This window comes from Paramormyrops kingsleyae, chromosome 12, assembly GCF_048594095.1.
Source record: "Paramormyrops kingsleyae isolate MSU_618 chromosome 12, PKINGS_0.4, whole genome shotgun sequence".
Lineage (NCBI taxonomy): Eukaryota > Metazoa > Chordata > Actinopteri > Osteoglossiformes > Mormyridae > Paramormyrops > Paramormyrops kingsleyae.
In genome coordinates this window covers 10,585,357-10,607,313 of record NC_132808.1, presented here as the reverse complement: position 1 = coordinate 10,607,313, position 21,957 = coordinate 10,585,357, and the positions used below count along the sequence as shown (strand labels likewise).

General features: G+C 46.3%; 1 protein-coding gene across 7 annotated transcripts; it reads right to left on the bottom strand.

Moving 5' to 3' along the window:
* Nucleotides 1-309: 309 nt before the first annotated feature.
* On the bottom strand, nt 310-21,903 carry LOC111836207 (uncharacterized). Of its 7 annotated transcripts, XR_002836365.2 has the most exons (25): nt 21,175-21,903; nt 19,153-19,319; nt 18,496-18,640; nt 17,444-18,070; nt 16,761-16,890; nt 16,401-16,540; nt 14,842-16,206; nt 14,576-14,683; nt 14,201-14,356; nt 13,856-13,972; nt 13,561-13,683; nt 13,221-13,277; nt 12,779-12,964; nt 12,329-12,377; nt 11,905-12,029; nt 10,128-10,373; nt 9,305-9,677; nt 7,515-7,645; nt 6,197-6,250; nt 5,790-5,969; nt 4,746-4,808; nt 3,314-3,448; nt 2,626-2,696; nt 2,391-2,510; nt 310-2,186 (listed from the first exon to the last, which is right to left on the bottom strand). XR_002836365.2 is itself a non-coding variant. In XM_023797260.2 (24 exons), exons 1-23 carry the CDS (start codon nt 21,901-21,903, stop codon nt 2,622-2,624), a joined length of 5,481 nt encoding a protein of 1,826 aa, XP_023653028.2. In that variant the 3' UTR covers nt 311-2,510; nt 2,610-2,621. The 7 variants fall into 7 exon arrangements, 6 of the variants coding, with proteins under 6 accessions (XP_023653028.2, XP_023653027.2, XP_023653025.2 ...); XM_023797260.2 differs by having other exon boundaries at nt 311-2,510; nt 2,610-2,696; XM_023797259.2 differs by having other exon boundaries at nt 312-2,510; nt 2,615-2,696.
* Between the last annotated feature and the right edge of the window lie 54 nt (nt 21,904-21,957).

The window sequence follows — 21,957 nt, the reverse complement described above, 5'->3', positions numbered from 1 at the left end:
TTTATTTTCATGAATCTCCTGTATTGCATATTTCGTTACGTTTTTAAGTGGGAACACTTCCGAGCTTTTGTCATTTAATGTTTGATAAGTAAAGGGAGATACCGCAGTTATAAATCCATAGATGGTAGTCGAAGAAAAATTAAATTTACTGGTGGGACTATGGGAAAATGCAAGTAAATAACTTTTCATCTTCCTCAGATAAAAGATTACGAAATAAGGAGAAAATAAGAGGATAGCACCAGTTCAAAGATGCGTCACCATATGTTATCAATTACTTAATCTGTAATATAGATAGGTCGTAAGTTTTTATAAATCGACATACTTAAAAAAAAGTGCAACATGGTTCCTTCGGACACAGTAGGGAGGCGAGAGACTGTTATATAAACAAAATGTATTTTCTTTACAGTTTTAACAAAAATTATAGAAATAATGTACATCTAGTGGATATACAAAAATAAGTTTGTGTCAGCAAGTGGATTACCCATGTATTTACATTTAGCTGTAAGTGTTGTGTGTCTACATATCTGAAAAATAAAAAAGAATGGGTCTATAATGGCATAGTAATGCATCGACAAAACACATCATATACGGATCAGGTCTTCTCCTCGAAACAGTGGCTATAGGTGCACAGCATCTTCAACATGACAGTAGGCCTACAGAGTCACCAACGAGGTGAAGTCTTCATGAAGAGCCTACTGAAATATATATGTATAAGGAGGCTTCGCGTTTTGATACTAATCAGTACTCCTTATAGCGGAAGGTTAAAAAAATATAGTTTTAGAATTACTCCAGAATGCCATTTTGAAATGGAGTATAGTGGCTAGTAGCATGGAATGATTTGGGTCTCAACACCTTTTCACAAATTGCTTGTTAAACAGATAAACAGTCATCATGGATCACCAAAGAAAATTACGCTTCCTAACTATTAAATGCAAGTGTCAGAATACTGTACATATTCTGCAGCATGAATATAACAAATATGTGTATGTGCATGAATTTCCATCCATCCATCCATGCATCCTCTATACCCGCTTGTCCTATGCAGGGTCACAGGGGTCCAGAGCCTTCATATCCATGTAGGACAGATAATCGGTATTAAAAGTGAATGTCTATAATCAAGTGGAAGTTAAAGGATGGAGGGCAGAAGCCATCAGTTCTCACATCCAATGTGGAAAGAACAGAAAAACAAAGCTAACCACATTTCCAACATGTGTTATGCTGGAACTGCCTGGAGAAACTCCAGAAAATATAATCTTAACTTACAAGTTTCAGTAACAAGAGAAAAGGCAACTAAAAAGCAACACAGTGCTGCGAACCTGCAGTAACTATCAAAATCTGTTAAATGCAATTCTAATTGTTACCTTCAATTTTAATACAAGGAAAGGCGTCATATTTGAGAGGATATGTTCTTTGTTTCATTATATTTTAAAACAAAGGAATTTAACTGGACGATTTGGGTGACATTGATGTAATATTTCGTTCATATTAAAAATTCATTCCTAATAAAATATTTTTAAAAGAAATTCCTAAATAGCAATGGAACAACAGAAGAACACACAAAACCTTTGACCTGGTGAAATGGTCTACAAAGAAATACTTTAAAAAGTGAAATTTAAAAAGATTTAAATGGGGCACTTTGTGCAAGGACACTGACTGTATTTCAATAGGACATTCACATCAGAAAAGAACTAAGGACAGTAAATCTGATTCCATGTTTGTCCTGTGATTGTAGTCAGGAACGATTACACAGGAGAATTTTTCTCAACGTAGGCATAGAGGTATTCTGAATTGATGACTCAGTCGTTTAGTTTGCAGATTTTAAACCTACATTTCCTTGAATGCTAAAACTGCTTGCAGTGCCACGTCACAGTAAAGGCAGGCACTGCACAGCATTCGATTTAATGTTTTTTTTGTTCTGTCATTAACACCTCAAATATGTGTGGATACCAGGTTGGAAAAGTTAAGACATTTATCATTTAAGGAGAAAAATCACAACTGTATGAAACTGCATCATAGCTGGATAGCGGCTTGCACCATTGTTCAGTCTGAAAGCATCACCACTGCACTTCATGGTGGGTAAAGAGCGAGGGCTTAGGTGTCCAGTTCAAACCGTAAGGACTGATGATGATGGCAGGCTCGTGCGCTGTTGGACAGACAGGTCTTTTGGCACTGCACACTGAGTTTCACTGTTATGGCAACCAAAAGAACAACACAAATTTCATTAAGGTATGACTCATAACCTTGTATCAATTCTCCACATTTCATCGGCAAATTCATTTTGTTTTTTTCTTGCTGCCTTGTGTGTTTTAAGCCTGATTCAGTCAAAGAAGCCTTCAATATCGTCCAGACAGAAAGGGCAGGTCACATGACTTGTGCTCGTGTCGACGCACTTGAGAGGGTTACGTCCAGCTGATGTTTCTCTTTGGTAGGTCTGACGATGTCCTGGATGTTCCAGACCACTGGCTCACTGGTGATGGGTCTCAGAGACTTTAGATTGGGCACCTATTCCTCTGCAAAAGGGCAGAAGAGGTCGGTCAGTCCCAAGACAGACAGGTGTGGGCCTCATCTGCAAAAGGCCGAGGCTTATGCAAGGTGATGTGGCACCAAACCTTACGCTCTGCTTACTCCTCGCTCAGCAGCCTTGAGCTGATCTCCTCCAGGAACGCCATTGGTGCAAGGCCACGTGTCCCGTTGACCTAGGAAATAGTTAAAATCTGTCACCTGATAAGCAAAAACACACCATGCTATTATTTATGTATTGTTAGCCAATAGAAAATCCGCCTTTGATGACACTAGACTGAGGCAGATGTAGGATCCTCAGCTAGTCCTGGTTAATAGAGAATTTCTGAGTCACATCAAGGCAACCAATCAAAATGAATTATATCGCCTCTCCATTTGGTCTCAGACCAAATGTGGGAATGAGCTGCTGCCCACGACCCGTCTCCCAGCATGGCTTCTCCTTTTCCCTTTGGTAAGTGGTGCCATTCAGATCAAAAAACCTTCTCACCTTCCTTCATTTTCATCATCGGCAAAAAAGCCACCACAGGAGTTGAGGGACATGGTTGAGGACACTCAGGGACACATTTGGGAAGACATTCAAGGATGCATTCAGAGACCCATTCAAAGACACACTTGGGGAAATTTTACGAGTCTTTATGGATCTTCTTCAAGCAGTCAAATGGGCCGTTACCATGGAGTTGCCTTTACGCCCAAAATAACTCATCCCTCACTAACTCAAACACCAGCAGCCATTACCATTAAACTGGATGCCTCTGCACTTTTGGTGTGTGTGCGTGTGACCGTTTGTGTGCACCTCAGCGTCACAGAAGCCATCCCGTCTGGGCTCGCCGAACACCCACACGGCGTCCCCCTCCCGAAAGGCCAGCTCTCTGCTGGGGTGGATGTTGGGGCTGTCCTTCAGGGGACTGTAGTTATAGATGGCCACACACTGCCAGAGAAGGAAAGGAATTACTGTACGTAAGACAGGTAATTCACAAGCACAGCAGAGAATGCGAGGTGATTCATTCCTATTGGTCAATGTGTCAGTATTTACCTCTACTGATCCCACTGTGAAAGTTTAATGCAGCAAACAGCCCAGGATGTCATACAGCTCGCCGCCATTATATCACATATATCACATCCTACACAGATGTGCCATTTCCACACACTCTTTCTTTTGTGCCACTTTCTGTCATCCCTCCATCCCTTCTCTTTTTCCCTTTTTTCCTTCTCTCTTCAGACTTCCCTCTATCCCCATCTTCACTCCATCTTCTCGAATCCTTCCTTTCATCATTTTCTCGCCTTGGACCTCAGTCACCATATGTGTGATCGGGTAAATGTCAGTCTCAGTAAGTATGTGTATGGAACAGGACAGATGAGAGTGTACAGCACTGCGCAAATGTCTTAGACAGTCAAAGAAAATGTTTATGGTTATTTATCTGTAGCAGTAAGTACATATTTGCTCAGAAAAAAATAACATTACTGAAAAACAACACAATACAAACTAGTACGAATTTCTGCTGTTCTCCAAAAAGTGACCAATCTCTTGTTAGAGGAACATCGCTTCAGTTCCCCAAACTCTCCTCAGGGGCACCCCAGCCATTCCATGTGTCCATTAAATTTCACTACTTGCTCGCTTAATAAATTAACTTACTTAGTAAATTACCTCAGTGAGGTATTGATTAGCCAGATGTGGTATTCTAGAGGTGAAATACATGGATATACTGGATGGTCAATGTAAATACTGGGGTGATTTTTTAATGCATAAGCTAAATCGATAAGCTAACACACTTTGACAAACATAAAATCAGTATTTTTACACAAACAAAAAGGTCATTTAAATAAATTTCCTTTGCCAGCCAAACATTTTTGCACAGTGTTGTACATGCGTGCACAGGCGTGTGGTGGCCACCTAAATCTGGTCTGTGAAAAGGTCACCTCTACCTGAGCTGTGACGGATGCTCACGTCCCGCCTCACAGCCCGGCCCGCCTGTGGTGTTTCTCATTCACTGCTCTGTGGACTCCCTGTGTTTGGCGGGGGGGAACTTTCTAAGCTGACACAGCGGCAGCCGGAATGCCTTCATCGTCCCGCCAGTTAGCATTTTTGCTGTGCTCGTCCATTTAGCTTGATCATTTTAGATACATCCTTCTATGCAAGCTGTGGTCGATTCAATGTGGATTTTCCAAAATGCCACCATGCATGGACATCCAATGAGGGACAGCCTGGGGGGGGGGGGCTGACTTACCAGTGCAGGTTCAGTAGGGGACTTCAGGCTGGGCTGCTTCAGCGCTGGGGCTCTGGAGGTCACCTGAAAATACAGAGTACATTCCTGTCCTATTACATTTCCAATGATGGGGAAGCCAAACATGCGACCTTGGGCCGGTCGTGCTGACACAGCGCCACCTATCTCTCAGACATGCCTGTGCGGACTGCTGCTACAGACATGGCGTCGAAACAGCAAACACAGCCCTTTGTTTAATTAAACACAAATCAACTTAGGGTGCCTCCAGGGGTCAGGAACAGCGGGATCCATCATGATGGTTAAGTCCAAACCCAAAAATATGATTACCTGTAAGAAACCAGCACCTACATGTGGGATTAGGGTTAGGGTTCTTTACCAATTATGGTAAAGAAAGCTATAATGTTACATATTACATATGAATTATATAATGCCCAGAGATATAGTTCAGTGGAACTGCAGAGATTATTAATAGAGACATGTCCTGGATTGAGGACTCCTCTGGGAGCTGTGGTCTAAACCAGGCCAGCCGCCACATTGGGCTCCTGTGACGCTCCTATTGACCAGGAGCAAGAGACAGGTGAGCTGGTGCACAGCCGAAGGGCCCGACTCCATCCTGGGTGAAGACGACCCAGGGACTTGTGGTTCTAGGTCAGTGGAGGATACGATCCTCTAGTCCAGCTATTTGGTTCATCTGTGGAACTCGAGTACTGAAATCAGTCATTTAGCCTGATGAATCTGACAGGACTAAGAATAATCCTCTGTGTGTGTGTGTGTGTGTGTGTGTGTGGGTGAGAGAGTCCGTGAGTATGGTGTGCGTAGGGGATTATGTTATGTGACCCGAGGATTATTATTTGCCCGTGGAGCTGGGGGTTAAGGGCTTTGCCCAAGGGCCCACGGATGTGTGACCATTCTACGGAAGCCGGGGCTCAATTCGGTGATCTTCTGACCACCGGCACAGAGACTCAGCCTGCTGAGCCACATGCGGCCCCCATACAGATGTAACATGCAAATGCATTTCTATCAACATGCATGTGTGTGTTTTCTAACCGGCTGGCTGGTCCAACTATGCCACCGTCGAACAGGGGCCCCCGGGGTCGGCGCTGGCCCAGTGGGTGGCCAGCTGCCCTCGTAGAGGATGTGAACCTTCTCAGCAAGCAGCCCGTTTGAGCCCAGAGTCTGGACACTGATGTGGACTGGCACAGACAGGTCCAGGTTCTCCAGAACCGCCTGAGGACAAGAGACAAGGCACAGTTCCTCAAACTGTCACATCGCATTTACGTATTCTGCCTTGAGAACCGGAACAGCAGTGGTTTTATTCAATTCATTAAAAGGGCATCTTCCCCTGCTGCAGGCATGAATCGCTTGCAGTAACATCAGCAGGTTTCATAGGCTAATTAATACACTCAGACAGTGTCATCAATGGCCCACAGACGGTTATTTATTACTGGATTTACCTTGGTACAAGCTGAGCTCATCACGGATTTGTGGAACTCTCCATCTACATAGACCTGCAAAGAGGAAGAGGACAGGTGACATCGAGGCGGTGAGAACCCAAAGGTGACCACATGAGGTTCAGAATACAGAGGAGTGGGCAAGAATGATGACAAATAAACAGCTTCAACTCAGATCCAAAAGAATGGTGCTGCTGGATCCGACAGATGGTCATTTTTGTGGAATTATTTGTGAGAACTAAGACAAGATCCCATTGGCTGTTAGATTTAAAATAGGACACAGCTGGGGCACGAGTCGATGGTCTTGGGGACTATAACCTCTATCCTGGTTCAGTTTCCTCAAAATCAGACTTAATACCCATTATATGAATTAGTAAGTGAGCCTCTTAATGTCCAGCGTTTTGGCTTCAAACCATGGTGTTAGCATTACAAAGGGTTAAATCCATCAGTCTGAAGTTGGACTTCACGTTATAAAAGATAAACGCAGCCTCCTGACACGGCTGCCATGAGCAGTCAGTAGAGGTGACACGCAGGGTCCCGTCAGCACCCAAGGCAGGCCTGAGGTCCGTAGACGGGTAGTGTAGGAAAATTAATGCAACAGGACAGCTTAGCGTCCCCATAGATACGCAGAAACTCGGCACTGTGGACAGCTACCGTGAAGGAGGTTAATATTTCTGTTGCTTAATAATGAGACCTAAAAAGGCACAGTTTAATGATGACCTATAAGGATGGAGCATGGCTGCCTGAGGTCTTGTGGCCTTTGTTCAGGAGGATGTGTGGGAAGAGTAAGCAGGAGGGTCTACCTCCCTCACACAACCTGCGGCGATGAACATGATCAAACACTATCAGCCTACTGTACGTGAACGGAGAGATACTGCATCACACTGACGAATATAAATCAATAAAAAGCCTATGAGCACATTCGATGTTTTTTCGAAATATCTGTGAAAGACACCAGGCTCTGTAACAACTGTAGAGAAATATAAGGAAACAAAACCTGACCTCTATGTACCATATAAACAAATATAAGATAATAAAACCTGTCTTTTATAAACGCATAAACATAATAAGGAAACAAAGCCTAAGTATATACAACATAAAGAAAGAAATAAATACAAACAAAACCTGTCCTATATGCAAATAAACATACGAAAACAAAACTCGCCCTGTATCTACTGTATTAAAGAAATACATGCAAATAAAACCTGCCATATATCTCCAGTGTGAACACAGAGATGCAGAGGTGCATATGTGCAGGTGATACAGTAGAAGTAGGACAGCTGCCCATGAAAGACAGCCGCGATAAGGTGACGTGACCCACGCGGTATCCGCACACGAAGGTGCCGTTACTGCAGCCCAGCTCGTCCAGCGGCGGCCTCTCCCAGCCAATCATCAGCCCGCTCTGCCCCACTGTCTTCATGACTTTCAGCGAAACCACGGGAGCTGGAGGTTCTGCAAGAGGAAGCGGAAGGGTGACATAGCAGCGCAGCGGAGAGCCGGAGAAGAAGGGCTCTGTGTGACCTGTAGCTGTTCTGCAGTGCAGTGCATGTGGGGCGAGTTCTGATAAAGAGAGCCGGAGAGGCAGGGCTCTGCGTGATCTGTAGCTCTTTAGCAGTGCAGTGCATGTGGGGTGAGTTCTGATAAAGAGCCGGAGAGGCAGGGCTCTGCGCAACCTGTAGCTGTTCTGCAGTGCAGTGCATGTGGGGTGAGTTCTGATAGAGAGACCCGGAGAGGGAGGGCTCTGCGTGACCTGTAGCTGTTCTGCAGTGCAGTGCATGTGGGGTGAGTTCTGATAGAGAGACCCGGAGAGGGAGGGCTCTGCGTGACCTGTAGCTGTTCTGCAGTGCAGTGCATGTGGGGTGAGTTCTGATAAAGAGAGCCGGAGAGGGAGGGCTCTGCGTGACCTGTAGCTGTTCTGCAGTGCAGTGCATGTGGGGTGACTTCTGATAGAGAGAGCCGTAGAAGGAGGGCTCTGTGCGACCTGTAGCTGTTCTGCAGTGCAGTGCATGTGGGGTGAGTTCTGATAAAGAGAGCCGAAGTGCAATACCGAACGAAAACTGCTGTCCCGTCATAAATCCACTCCTGCTGCACGTGTATAATTAGCCCGTAAACTGCTGTGTTACAATGTCATTGTCATGTATGTGATACTGTATTACAACACTGATAGCACATCCTGAACTGATTTTATAAAGATGATTTACACTGCAGTGTTACTATGCTGTTGAAGGCTGAAGCTACTGATCCATTCAATCACAAATGATTTTAGGTTTTTAGGAAATTATAGGAGTTACTTTATCTGAATGAATGGTCATAGTTACAGATGAAGGTAGTGATTTTTGGCACCCTCCCCTCTACAATACCCACAATGCAAATGGATTTAATCAGAGACTACTTAGCTACTGACAAAATGAAGACATTCAAAGCTATTTTCTCACCTAACCATTAGCTTAGTTTATTCAATCACAGACATTGCAGAGTCAGGCCTCGCTGATATAATTAAACATGGTTAGAATAAATACTGACGGTAACAAAGGTAACAAAGCACAGAATCCCATTCCTTACAGACACCAAAAACTGCTATTTAAAACTGCAGTGGAAATAGGTTGTTCAAAGAATGACATATTACAAGGAAGGTAATAATCTTCTTTGGTTTTTGTGTGTCTGTGTGTGAGTGTGTCGGGGGGGGGGAGGGGGAGGAGAAAGAGGGAATGTGTGTGTATGTCTGGCTGTGTCTGACGGCAGGCTGATCTTTGTGGTTTTGGGGGAAGGTCAAACACAGCGACACACCACAGTGAGCAGAAATCTAGGGCAATCCAGCTATTCCAGTGAGAGAAAATGTCCACAGACCCAGACAACCCTTAACCACAGTCAAACTAAAAACCCAAAGCCCCATAGCAGTAATATCTGTCTGCTACTGCAGGGAGAGCTTTAGAAGATTTAAAAGCTTTTAAGTCATGCATATTAATGTGGCAGCTCAGTGCAATTTTGAGAGCTGTAAACATTTCCCAGCATGGATTTAGAGTGCTGTTACCTTAGGATGCAGTTTTATCTCAGGTGATGTGTGCTTTTGACAAATGACTTGAGTGAGTGGAGGATTAAATAGACTCTTACCTAGCTTAGCTCTGAGGGATCTGTCTTCAGGAGATAGAGCGTTGGGAGTGGCAGCCATGTTGGCTCGGTCAGGCAGGCGGTCTTCAGCGGCGGCTCTGCAGACGTCGCCCCCTGGGGGTCTCACATTGTTAAGCATCACAGGCACGTCCTTTGCAGCTGTCCCGACTGGCTCGGCAAAGTCACTCCTCCTTTCCTGCTGGGGTTCCTGCCGCTCCCCCCTCCTCACCTCCCCTTTCCTGTGAAAAGGAGGGGTACTTCTTGCTGCTCCAGAGGCCTTGGACAGGCCACACAAGGCATGCTGGGATTGAAATTGGGCAGAGGCAGAAAAGTGACCTAATTCCGGTTTGGAATTGCATTCAGCCAGGGGAAGGATCTGTTAGGAGAAGTGGCAAAAATTAACATCTCTATATATTTAATTCAACCATGCACTAAATGCGAAGCCATCATTCACAAAACTGATGACAGCCTGAAATTAAATTACTTGTAACATTTGATCATGTGACCTCAGACCAAAGTCATCAGTCACATCCTCCTGTCATAGTGTTTAGGGCCAGATGGCCTCCAAGTCATCATACTACAAAAAGAGGTTGACCTGCTTAGCTTGTAGCAAAGATGTATGTCACTGTTTTCCTGGATCTCTAAACATATAATACATATTTGTATATGCCATTTTCAGTAATTTACTGATGTTCAGAAACAATGTTGATTTCTTGCTAGAGATTAGAGGGTATTTAAGGGTTGTCTTTGAAGACTGAGGTTTATTTGCAAAGTAGACGTGCAAGGCCTGAGAAATAAATATATTTAGCAGAGCGAGAACTGGCACCTGGTAATTACTGCGATGGAGCCGCTGCAGCTGACGGTGGACTTCCAGGATCTTTTCAGGACCCGTCAGCCTCGCCGGGCACCCTGCAGGATCGCTGCCTGGGGGGGGCGATTGCCTACTGGCGTCTTTCTCCTCTAGGAAACACGCAGGAACCAAACCGGGCTCTCCCCTCACCTCAGCACGGCACAGCCCTCGCCCGTCTGGGATGCCAGCAACCTGCACTTCTTCCCCAGCAGAGAGGGGAAGCTAAAACAAATAAAATGAACTCACTCAGAATTTAAACTTACAATCATGAAGAATGTTTTTGGTGACGTTTATTTATACAGTCATCAATCAACTTGCGCCCTGTTGAGTACAGTGATAATTTCGTTGACGAAATATTTTCGTTATAATTTTCGTCAACGACAAATTTTTACTGACGAAAACGAGACGATAACTAAATAAAAATTAAGTGATGATGACGAAAACTATAATAAAAATATATTGACATTTTCGTTAACTAATAAAAACGAGACGAAAATGTGAGTGAGGGACGTTTTTGGAAATGATCCAATCAGAATTAATCTTGGTGCGTGGCGCGGTGAGACGCACACGCACATTTGGAAAATTAAGATACTGATTCACCTTGCGACGCGAGATGCGACAGTACATCTTGCATACATTGGTGGGTGTCTGTCTGACTTAAACTAAAATGACATGGCAATGGCTGGGAGAAAAAGAAGAGAAGATATATGGAATAATTTCACGTTTGATGTCAAGACAAACAAGACCTTGTGTAAACCGTGTGGAGCGGAAATCGCTGGTAAAAATACAACAAATCTAAAGCGACATCTGCAAGGTAATTTTTCAGGTCATGCAGTATTTGCAATGGCATTACTGCCAAATACAGTTTTTCTTTTAAATAATTTGGAGTTGCACTTTTGCTTTACAGAATGAAGAATGTCATATGCAAGTTCTAAACAATGCATATCTAATTTTTGGTTTTTATGGAAAGACGATATTCCACATATTTAATGAGACTTGGCTTTATTTAATTTTAAGTTAGAATATTTTGTATATTACCACGGTTTAACTAAATTACATTTAAATTAAACCCAATATATTTTAGTCAACTAAATCTACAGTAGATTTAGTCGACTAAAATCTTATGCTTTTTAGTCGACTAAAACTAGACTAAAACTAAAACAAAACAGATGACTAAAATATGACTAAAACTAAAATTGCATTTTAGTCAAAAGACTATGACTAAAACTAAATTGAAATCTGCTGTCAAAATTAACACTGGTTGAGTAACAATCGATCATACTCCCATAAGACCCTTAATATGATTAATCGAGAGACGTCTACAGCAGACGTAGTGGATGTTAGTGGGTGTATTTTAGCACGTGTACAGCATGTGGCAAGAACCTAAATAAACCAATTGCACTGCCACTATAGAAGTTTACTTAATTGAGTATGACAATGTATCTTACATTATACAGTATATGTGACTTCTCCTCTATAACGATCGAGATACATCCTGATTGACACATGTCCTCACTTCCGGGAGGAAACATGGACACCAGTCAATGCATATCTGTACTTATGTGGCTTTCCCCGAGTTACTTACAAAGTATATTACAGTAATTATATTAATCCAATATCAAGGGTTGACTAAGTCTACAGGTCTGGGTAGTAGACCCTGGCCTTATAAAAACCTTCTTTAAAGAGACTAATATAATGAAAATACCTAATTTCACAAGTATGAAAGCACAGGTATGTTTGGGACATTACTCACTATGGGCAGTGCTGTCTGTGGCATATCAGGACTGGGACGGTAGTCAGTCTTGGCCACACACAGTCTGTAGCTGAGGGGTGTGGCCTTTTCCATCAGGCTTCCATGAGCGCTAGACCAAAGATCTGCTGCACAAAAAGCATACATGGAACACCAAGACAAGCAGACGTTTTATCATAGTGCTAATGAGGTTAAACAGGCTTTGTTACCTATTATACTAGGGTGGGTAAAACAGGCTCCAATGGTCATAGTGCCAGCAGTGTTAAGCAGGCTTTATTACCCATAATGCTAGTGGGGTTACGGAAAACAGCTGGATAAGCCAGACACCATAACAGTTAGCACCACGGTAAAACAGCCCAGTGGAGTGCCAAACATGCTGGGGATGAGAAGATTTACATCCCTTTCTCTAAGAGGAACACACACTTGCCTTCTGCACTGTCTGTTCTTCCTGCCCCCAGCGATTCTCTGAGATTATCCTGAGTCAGAAATAATCCAGCAGAACACAAGGAAAGAGCCATTTTAAGAGGTCATTAGTAAAATTATGGAGACAAATGTAGGTTATTTTTGCACCTCCCTTTGCAAAACAGCACACTCTAAAAAACAAAATAATCCTGAAAACAATGCATCCTTTGACAGGATTTGGGAATGTTTTCAAACCACTGAGCAAGGAGAAATTGTTACATTGTTACACACATGGACTGTAATGCCCTATTAATAGGTTTTGAGTCCTATTAATAGGGTGCATGTGGTTGTGAGTATGTGTATCTGATGCCTGTATACATTTTCTTTGTGGAAATGGTGTTGCAGGTGCCAGGCTGGACGCCTATATGTAACCGTATGTCACCCGTGCAGGTCCCCGTGCTGGGAAGCGGCCCACCTGCACCGCAGCCGCCGTGGGCCCGAAGGCGCTGGAGTACTCCAGCAGCGCCGTGTCGTTGACCAGGTCCTCGGCCTCCTGCATCAGGGGCTGGGGGATGCAGCCGCACCTGCGCCGGGCACGAACCAGCTGGACGATCAGGCTGTTCCTCTCTCGACACTTCTGTACCACGCAGGCCAGCCTGGCCTGGCACAGAGGGCAGAAACACAAGCCGACCCTCGTCACCCTCATTCTCATCGCCAGTCAGTATCGTCCTTCTCACCCTCATCATAATCACCATCATTATTATAATGAGCAAAGAATTATAATCAGTCCAGCAAACATATATATAAAAAAACATAAATATCTCCAATTGTAAAAAATCCTATGAACTTCTCCATTGTATTAGGTACACTTCCTTGAGAGTGTTCGAGCCGGATCTACTGGTTCCCATATCAGTCACCTTCAGAGGAGCCATGTCAAGGTCACACTGGGTCTTCTTCTTACGGAGCTCCTCAAACTACAAAAGAAGATAAAGCCTATTAGTTCATAATGGTCATCGATTGTACCATGTACTTGTTATATTAACTCATCACATGATTTTATTTATGTGTTTTAAAAAAAAACTTAAGACTGAGAAAAAAGACGTAAATGATAAGACTAAAAGACACCATGACCCTACTTGTTATGGCAGAGAAATGGATTATACAATTAATGATAAAAACCCAGAACTCAACTGGTAATTACTATTGGAGAATGTGCTCAGAAATTGCTCTCCTGTTGTAGTGTCCCAGTTGGGATACCTGGTATTTGATGTCATCATAGTGCACCTTCAGGTTCTTAATTGTATCACACCAGGTCTCTAGTGCACTCTCATATCCCTCCAGGGATAAGCTCTTTGCCCTTTGCCCATCTTCAGTGCCACACTGTATAAATCAGAAAGAACGTGTAAATAGATAAAATAAGATAGTAGCATTACCATAATTGGAATACCTACAGAGATACAAGAACACCTAATTGCGGAAATTATGAGCACAACTGGGCAATTGCTTAGGTGAAATGAGATCTAAAAGTCAGCATCTTGGAACATGGACCAACCTTGGCATCGAGGCAGGTCAGCAAAGAGACCAGCTTCTCCTCCTGCCGGGTGCTCATAGAGACAGCATTCATGTGCTCCTTCTCCAGGTGTGTCATTTGTCTCCTTAGTTCTTCTACCTGAAACACAATGTAGGTCCAATTAGGAGGCCGGCAGTCCACCATACATTTTTGAAACAATCAGAGGTAACATGTCCGACAAGGTCACTAAAGTCATCACTGGGCCGTCAATAAATGCAGTCCTCAACCTCTACAGAAAAAATGACAGACATTCAAATCTCTTGTAAATAAGGACTTTAACAAGCATTTTAACACTGATTCATAATTGTCAACGCAGCAGTGCAGAACCTCGTCTTTCAGTTCACTGTTTTCCTTCTTCATCCCCTCTGACTCCTTGAGGCAGACTTTAACCCTCCTCAGTTCATTCAGAGCCTGGGAGGCCTTCTTCTCTGCTTCCTCTCTCCTGGATTCCACCAGGCCTAACTCCCGGTACCACTTCTGGGCCTAGCAAGACAAATGATGCTTAAGGTAATACCAATTTGCCCACTGTATCATCCTTAATTCTAGCTTGCAGGGAGACCACTGCAGACAATCTAACATGGCCAATTGAAGACATTGTCCTGCTCTTTCTTCATCACACATAGTTTTCATTGGGATCATGGTCAGTAAAATCTATCCTCCATGCCGGAATATCATGGTCACTGGAGACTAATGGCTGCGTACCTCACTTTTAGCCCTATCCAGGTATTCTTGAGATCGCTGTAGGTCTGCTGCAGTGGCTGCCAGCTCCTTCCTCACACCGTTCAGCTCCTCTGCAACATCAGGCCCTTCCTGACAATGCAGATATTTCAGTAAATCTTTAAAGACAAGCTCCACAATAAAAATGTAAAATTAATAGCTACCACCATGAGAATATTAATTGTCCTATATTTATATTATCCCATTTATATTATACATGTTGTCCTCATTCTGTACAAGATTATCATTACCTGCAAGGTTGTTCCAAGGTTGACTGTTTTGTATGAGTAGATAGTCGTGTGGCTTTGTTGTGTAACTTTGTCGTTTTGAGGAGACACATCCCTTTCCCTCGTTGGTGTGCACTGCAGTAGCTTCTGAGGCTCTCTAGATAATCTGAATACTACTCTTGTTTTCTGTACACTCTGCTTCACACCCTTGTTGGTTCCTAGACGGTTTTTGAGCTCTGGGTTCTGCTGAATTCCATCTGTAGACGTGCCAGCGTCAGGTGGCCCCTCCTCTTTTAGGTTCTTGCCCTCTACTGAGGTGCTCCTAAACAAGGACAAGATGCTGATGTCGCTCCTAGGGGAAGTCACCTCTTGGCTCCCTCCATTCCTGAGTGTCTGTGCGTCTGAGCTCATCCTGAGGACCTTCTGCTGCTCCTTCTGTATTTCTTTGCTCTCCTCCACCTGAGGCTCTTTCCAGGTTCCTGCAGAAGCATCGTAGGAGATATGGCTTGTCACATCCTCCAGGAGCACAGATTGCTCTGTCTTCTTGCGTTGGGTTTCCCGGAGCTCAGCAATAAGAGCCATGTCCTCCTCCTGTTTCTGCCGCGAGGTTCCCAGCTCTTCGCTTCTCATCCGCAGAGCGTCCTGCAGCTCCTTGATGGCTTTCCGGTCCTCCTCTGCTGCACAGCAGTGTTCCTTGTTTTCCTCCTCCAAACAAGCTACCTCCTTCTCCAGCATGGTCACCTGCAGCCTCAGCTGGGCCAGTTCCCGCTCGTGCTCACCTTCCAGCTGGGCTAGCTGTCCCAGAAGTTCTTCGTTGCGCCGGCCAAGTACCTTATTTTCCTGCCTCCAGTTGTTCTTCAGTGTTTCCAGGTGCAGCTCATCCTTCTCACAGCTCAGTATCACTGGGTCCTCATAGGACCCTTGGCTGTAGCAGCTGCCTGTCCCATTGCGTTGTAACTGAGCATTCTCCTCTGACAGCCTCTGCACGGCCTCCTCCTTGCCGTGCACAAGTGACTCCGGTTCTTTTTTGCTGTTAGAGAGACTCCCTATCTCAGATTGCAGATGCACAGCTTCATTTAGTAACTTTATTTCCTCATTTGTGGGCTTGAACCTGTCACAGGTGTATGAACTACAGGAGAGCTCCGTGGCAGGTGGATCATTGTCCACAGAATTACAATCCACGTCCATAGTTTTAGAGACCAGTGATATGATGTTAGAATTCTGGAGTTGGCTCCCAAACAGATTCACAAGGTCTGGTGGAAATTGAACGGCCATCACCTCTTTATGCAAGGACAGATCACCCTCTTCATTCTGGGAGTGATCGACCACCCCTGGCCACGACACCAACACCCTCTTAAGTGACTCCAGCTGTTCCATATTTTGGTGGGCCTGACAATGAACAGGATAGTTTAATGTAGTTTTTACACCCATAGGTGTAAAAAAAAAAAAACCTTAACTTCTAGTGCACTAATTACTAATATATTTCACTACGTTCTCAGTTTAAACATTACTGTATTCCAACCCCAGCAGTTAGCCAGCAAGGATCTGACATGCACAGCCCTCTGGTGACAGTGGATCACTACCTGCTCCTCCCCCCCGCAGCGGAGGTTCTGCATGATCTCCGCCAAGCTTAAGGAGTTGGTCTCCAGCAGTGGGAGGAAGGATATCTCTAAGAATCCCTCATGAGAGCCGGACTGAGACCTGGACATCTCAGGGATCAGTTCTGTCAAAACCAATCACAAATAGAATGAGCCAATCTTCAGGGAATAAATCACATATAATATATATATTTATATATAATATAAAACACAATAATATCCCCATGCATCTTCTAACTGGAGATATGCACTGCAGTGCAATGTCTTATTGGAGCTTTGAGAAACTTCACAAGGGTTATAAGCTCTTGGAAAGGAAGAGAAACATTTGGTTTAGCTTATACACACTGGAAACCACGACGGCCTCCTGGATGCACTGCGTCATGGATGGGGTTTGGGCGCCTTTAGTTCTAGCCGGGTCCAGGACAGCTTCCCACTTCAGCTGCAGCAGCTTTTCAATAGCAGTGATGTCAGCAGTCTGAGACGACAACGTGGAAATGTGAGACAATGCTTGTCTGCTGGAATTTTAGTTGTTAAATAAAAAAAAACCAACTAAAACCATTTATCCTCAACAGGGTATACAAGCCAGGCTAATCATTCTGCCACATAACCAACATTCCCCTCCCCCCACCACAAAACATTAACCCAGAGGACTGTCCATGAGAAGCAGTCAGACCTGGTACCCCTTGCCTTATTAATGAGGTCTCCCACGGCTAATTAAAATCGACAGGCCTAGGAGTGCTGGACTTTGAACATCTGCGATTCAGGGGATTATATCCATCAGAGCGCACTCGCGGTTTAGCACTGAATCGGCCACCCATAATCCTTTTCCATATGCTGCTGCTCTCTCTCCCTCTTGCGGAGCCATCCTGCGCCTGCTAGCTGGCTGTCTGTCACTCTGAAGTGCTTTGCCTATGTGAGGCTGACAGTGTATCCATTAGCTGCGGGGCTAAGCTCCATGTCTGCTTGAATTATAAAATCACACTTATTCCACACTGAGTGAGAGATGAGGCGGCGGTTTCAGTCCTCACCTCATTATTACCATCCCTTAGGATGGCTTCCTGGAGTCCATTCTCTATCCCAGGCAGCGTCTGGCGCCCCCTACGGGCCCGGATCTGGAGCTGCCCGTTCTCCTCAGCCAGCTCCTCCAGCTCCGCCTGCAGCCGCTCCTCTGACAGCCGCAGCTGCTGGATGCGGGAGCGCAGGTCCTCCAGCCGGTGGGACAGGAACTCCCCGTTATCCTCGGCGGCCTGCAGACGCTCCAGCAGCGCACGCCGCTCCTCCTGGCCCGCCTCCTCGCACCCCAGCAGCTCCCGCAGGTCCTCCTGCAGGCCGCTGATCAACACGTTTAGCTTGTCCCTCTCCTCCTCCCAGCCTTCCTGCTCAGGCGGCTCCCCACTTGGCCGCCGCACCAGCTCGGCACGCAGCAGCGCGCCCGTGGCCGTCAGGTCCACGGCCTCCCTCTCCAGTTCGTACACCCGCCTCCGGAGGGCGTGCTCGTACTCCCGGGCCAGGCGCAGCTTCCGCTGCTGCTTCAGCTTGAAGTGCTCAAAGTAGTCGCTCTGCATCTTCATCTCCTCCTCCTTGGTTCTCAGCTGCTCCTGACATCGCCTCAGCCGCTCCTTCCACACCCTCTCGCTCCTCTCCTTCTCCGTCCTCTGGAAGGAGAAGCGGCTCAGGTCACACGCTCCCTACGCACCGTAACGCCTTCGCCTTCAGCAGGACCGGCTCGAGCTACAGGCAGAGTGCGCAGCTGCCTAGGGCCCCTGGATTACCTGCATGGTGGAGGAAGTGAAATGATCATCGCTTTTCCTCCCAAGTAAAGCTAAGGCGTCTGACAAGGCAGAGCCAGCCGTGACCATCAGCAGCCATTTTGAAATGCTCTGTATTCCCCACAAAAATAACGACAACTCCCTTCCTTATTTGTTTGTTTGTTTACCAGGATCACATGAAGCAAAGCTTTTTTATTCAGTCACATACCTCTGACTTACACACCCGAAGGCCTGCAGCGGAGTACAGCTCTGTAGGCCGTGACACTGAAAGCTCGGGGATTAGCTGCCTTCTTGGGTGGGAGGCTCCTTACCAAACTCTGCACGTCCTCCCTCAGCATGCCGAGCCTCTCCTCCTGTCTCTGCCGGGACACCGCTGCACTCGGGGCTGCAACCTGCTCCATCAGGTCCCCCATCCTCACCAGCAGCTTCCGCTCGGATGCCCCCAGCTCTCTGATCCTGTCACACGTGTACTGTATGAGCTCCAGGTCAGCTCCACTCAGAATCTTACTCTCTGACAGCTATCAAGCTAATATAAGCCAGGAAACAGCACGACGTGTTACTGATATGCTTCATGGACCGTCTAGATTCGGAAACGAACCCCCTTCAGGAACTAAAATCATCGAAATTCAAATTCTACATAAAAAAAGTTTTCTAACTATTTGTCATCTAATATTTGAGCATAAACAACGATCATTTTAGACAATAATAAGCCAAATGTCTCTGAAAACACAACTGAGAGCACTGCTAATATTTTCAGGAAAAACAACTCTGTGGCTAACAATAAGCCACTTAAAAGTGCAGATGTCAGCTAACTGTAGGCCAATCATTTCAGTAAACAAACCACGGTACAGTTAGATAACAATAGTTTAGCTGCCTTCAGCAATAGCTGACTCACAATACTACTTCTAGGTGTTTATACACAGAAACAGTTACTCCGTAGGCTATTCTGTTAATCAGCAGCAACGTACCGGTTCTTGAGGGCCTCCTTGGACGCCATGAAGCTGTTGACATTGTCCCCAAGGCTATGTTCCAGAACCTTGACCCGCTGGAACAGGACCTGTAGTTCCGGTGTCACCTCCGTTTCAAGTTCCTCCGGGGGTGAAATTCCCCTCTCCCTGCAGGGCAGCTCCAGATCCTGAAATGACCAGGCTGTGACAATCAACAACGCCTCTTCTGCAGCTCAGGGTGCCACCAGGCGACACACACACACACACACACACACACACACACACACACACACACACACACACACACACACACACTCTCCACGTCCTGCTCACTGACTCCCAATGTCGCACCCTGCTTGGGTCACTGTCACTGTCCCTCCTGGTCTTGGTTCTCCAGCTTCTCCCTCCTGTACCTTCATCTACGCGTCTCTCTTTTTCTGCTCCCTGGGTCCTCTGAGGGCCCCATGGTGACACCTAAATGTCAGTAGCCCCCCCACCCCCCCGACATGCCCGCAGAGGCACTTGGGTGGGAGGCTCTGGCCTAGCGCACAGCCAAGCGGCCCCCTGCATTTCTCAATTATTCAGGAGAAAGAGGAGCTGCTCAGTCACTATGGGAGGATCAGACGGGTAATGAAACCTCTCCGGTTCCCCGAGACACTTCTCACCACAAAGAGAGTTACAGTCTCCTAGTACCCCCTCTATTCTCCTAGCATAACTTACAAGGCAATGCTGGAATCAGATTCAAGTCAACGTGTCATATGCAGCAATTTACAGTTAATGGCTTTATCAGAGAGAATTTGAGTTCTTACTCATTTAAAGAACTGGCCATTTTCCTGAAGATTGGGTACGACCTCAGGGTCCTCAGGGGGCAGAAAGCTGCCATGGTTACGGATCCTTACCCTTAATCATCACACTGCATGCTGCCCTGGTTAAAACACATGAACAAAATCAAGTGCATTCTGTGGCACGTTTATTCAGTTTGTGTAACTTGCTTGCTTATGTCATGGGCGTCAGCCAGGTTTGATACTAGTGAACCGATAGTGATAGTGATGTTACTCCCAGCGGATGTGTGAGCGGTTAACGCCACGCCCCTCCTGTAAGTTCTGCAGGGGGCTCCGCAGGGTGGGGGGCTCCGCAGGGCGGGGGGCTCCTGCTGCTGGCTCCTTTGGGTTTTTTCTTCCTTGGCAGCGGTCAGCTCTTTGTCAAGGACCAGGGATTTCTGGGAACTCTGGGACTGCCATGACAGAGCAGCCCCATGGGCTGGGCTCCTCTGGGCTGGGATGCTGCCTGCTGGCCCCCCCTCCCGCCCCTCCTCCCCCAGCAGCTGACACCCATCCCCCACCTGTCGCTCTCCTTCATCACATGCATGCAGCTCTGCTGTTCCCCCCCCCCCCCCACAGCTGAGCATCCAGATCCCGTGTCTCCTGCATACAAGTGTCCTCCTTGTCCTCACTGACCACACTAAGGTCTGACAAGAAGCCAGTTGGCTCTGTGTCCTTGGCTTGGGGATCAGAGGTGTTGGCTGTTAGCCTGGATTTCCCGCTGCCATTCTGAGGCCCACCTGGGCCATGACACCACAGCCCTGAGTGCTTCTGACCCTCGTCTACCTCTCACGGCCCCCCATTATGGAGCATCTGTCTTCACAGCAGTGCCTGGTGGCCTGCTCCAGATTGGGTGTGGCCAGCATCCCCTTATCTATGTCATTCATAAGCTGCTCCTGGCCGAATGGCTGGTACTGCAGCTGCACCAAAGCCTCCACTAAGCCCAGTGGCTCTGTTGGACAGCTGGCCCTGGAACTCCTACACAATTCATAGCGGCCCAGGGCCTCATCACTGGCTGCATGCCTGGAGACTTCACACACCTGCCATGTCCCATTTAAATAGTTCCTCTGTTCCTCTTTTTGACCTTCAGTTTCAGGCATGTAGCTGATCTCTGCACATACCTTTAATAGACTTGATAAAGGACACGTCTGGCCTTCACAGATAACACACATAGGCCTTCACAGATAACACACATTGGTTCTGTTATCACGCGAGTTCCTACCTGCACAGCTGACTCGTCACCATCGGTGGTGCTCTTTTGAGGTACCATCTCCTTCCATTCTCTCTGAATATTTTTGTCTCCAGTCATGTTTTGGCAAAGTGTTGTCTCCATCTCCTTTATCTCCTGGGAAACCTCCTCCAGCACAATGTTCTCCTCCCCAAAGTCATCTGTGGTGGCATCTAGCACATTTTTCCAGTTTTCCATGCAGGTCTGAAGCCTCTTTGCTTGCTCTCCCATTTGCTGGCCCGAATGGACCACATCGGAGTGGGGTTCCACCGCTTCTTTGGTGTGACCATCAGCCACCCTGTCCATCAGGATCCTCGCCTCCTGCTCTTCTGCATGGTTGGGAGCCTCAGTTGGCCCCAGCACTGCCCCTGCTCTCTTCCTAACACAGCTGACCGCCAGCAGCTGATCCTGTTGACACTTCTGGGTAAGACTCTGGGTTCTCATCCACTCACGTGGCTCACATTTCCAGGGAAAGCATCCGAGGTCTGAGACACCATTCCATACTTCCCAAAAACGCCTCCCAGCCACATCGACGTGCCCTTCATCTCCGGGGCAGGACTCCAAGGTCTGCATGTTCTCCCTGGGTGTCTCAGGCACGTCACCACTGGACGTGACCGCTGCTGGCTTTACACTGGCCCTCAGAAGGTCGATGGCTTCTCTGCTTACCTCCGGGACGCCCCGAGGTTCTCTCAGCCTGACTTCGGTTTTACATTCTCCTTCCATCCTGGTAGTGGAGTTTATATTTAAGGGTTTTTACCCTCGTAGTTTTGGCTTTAT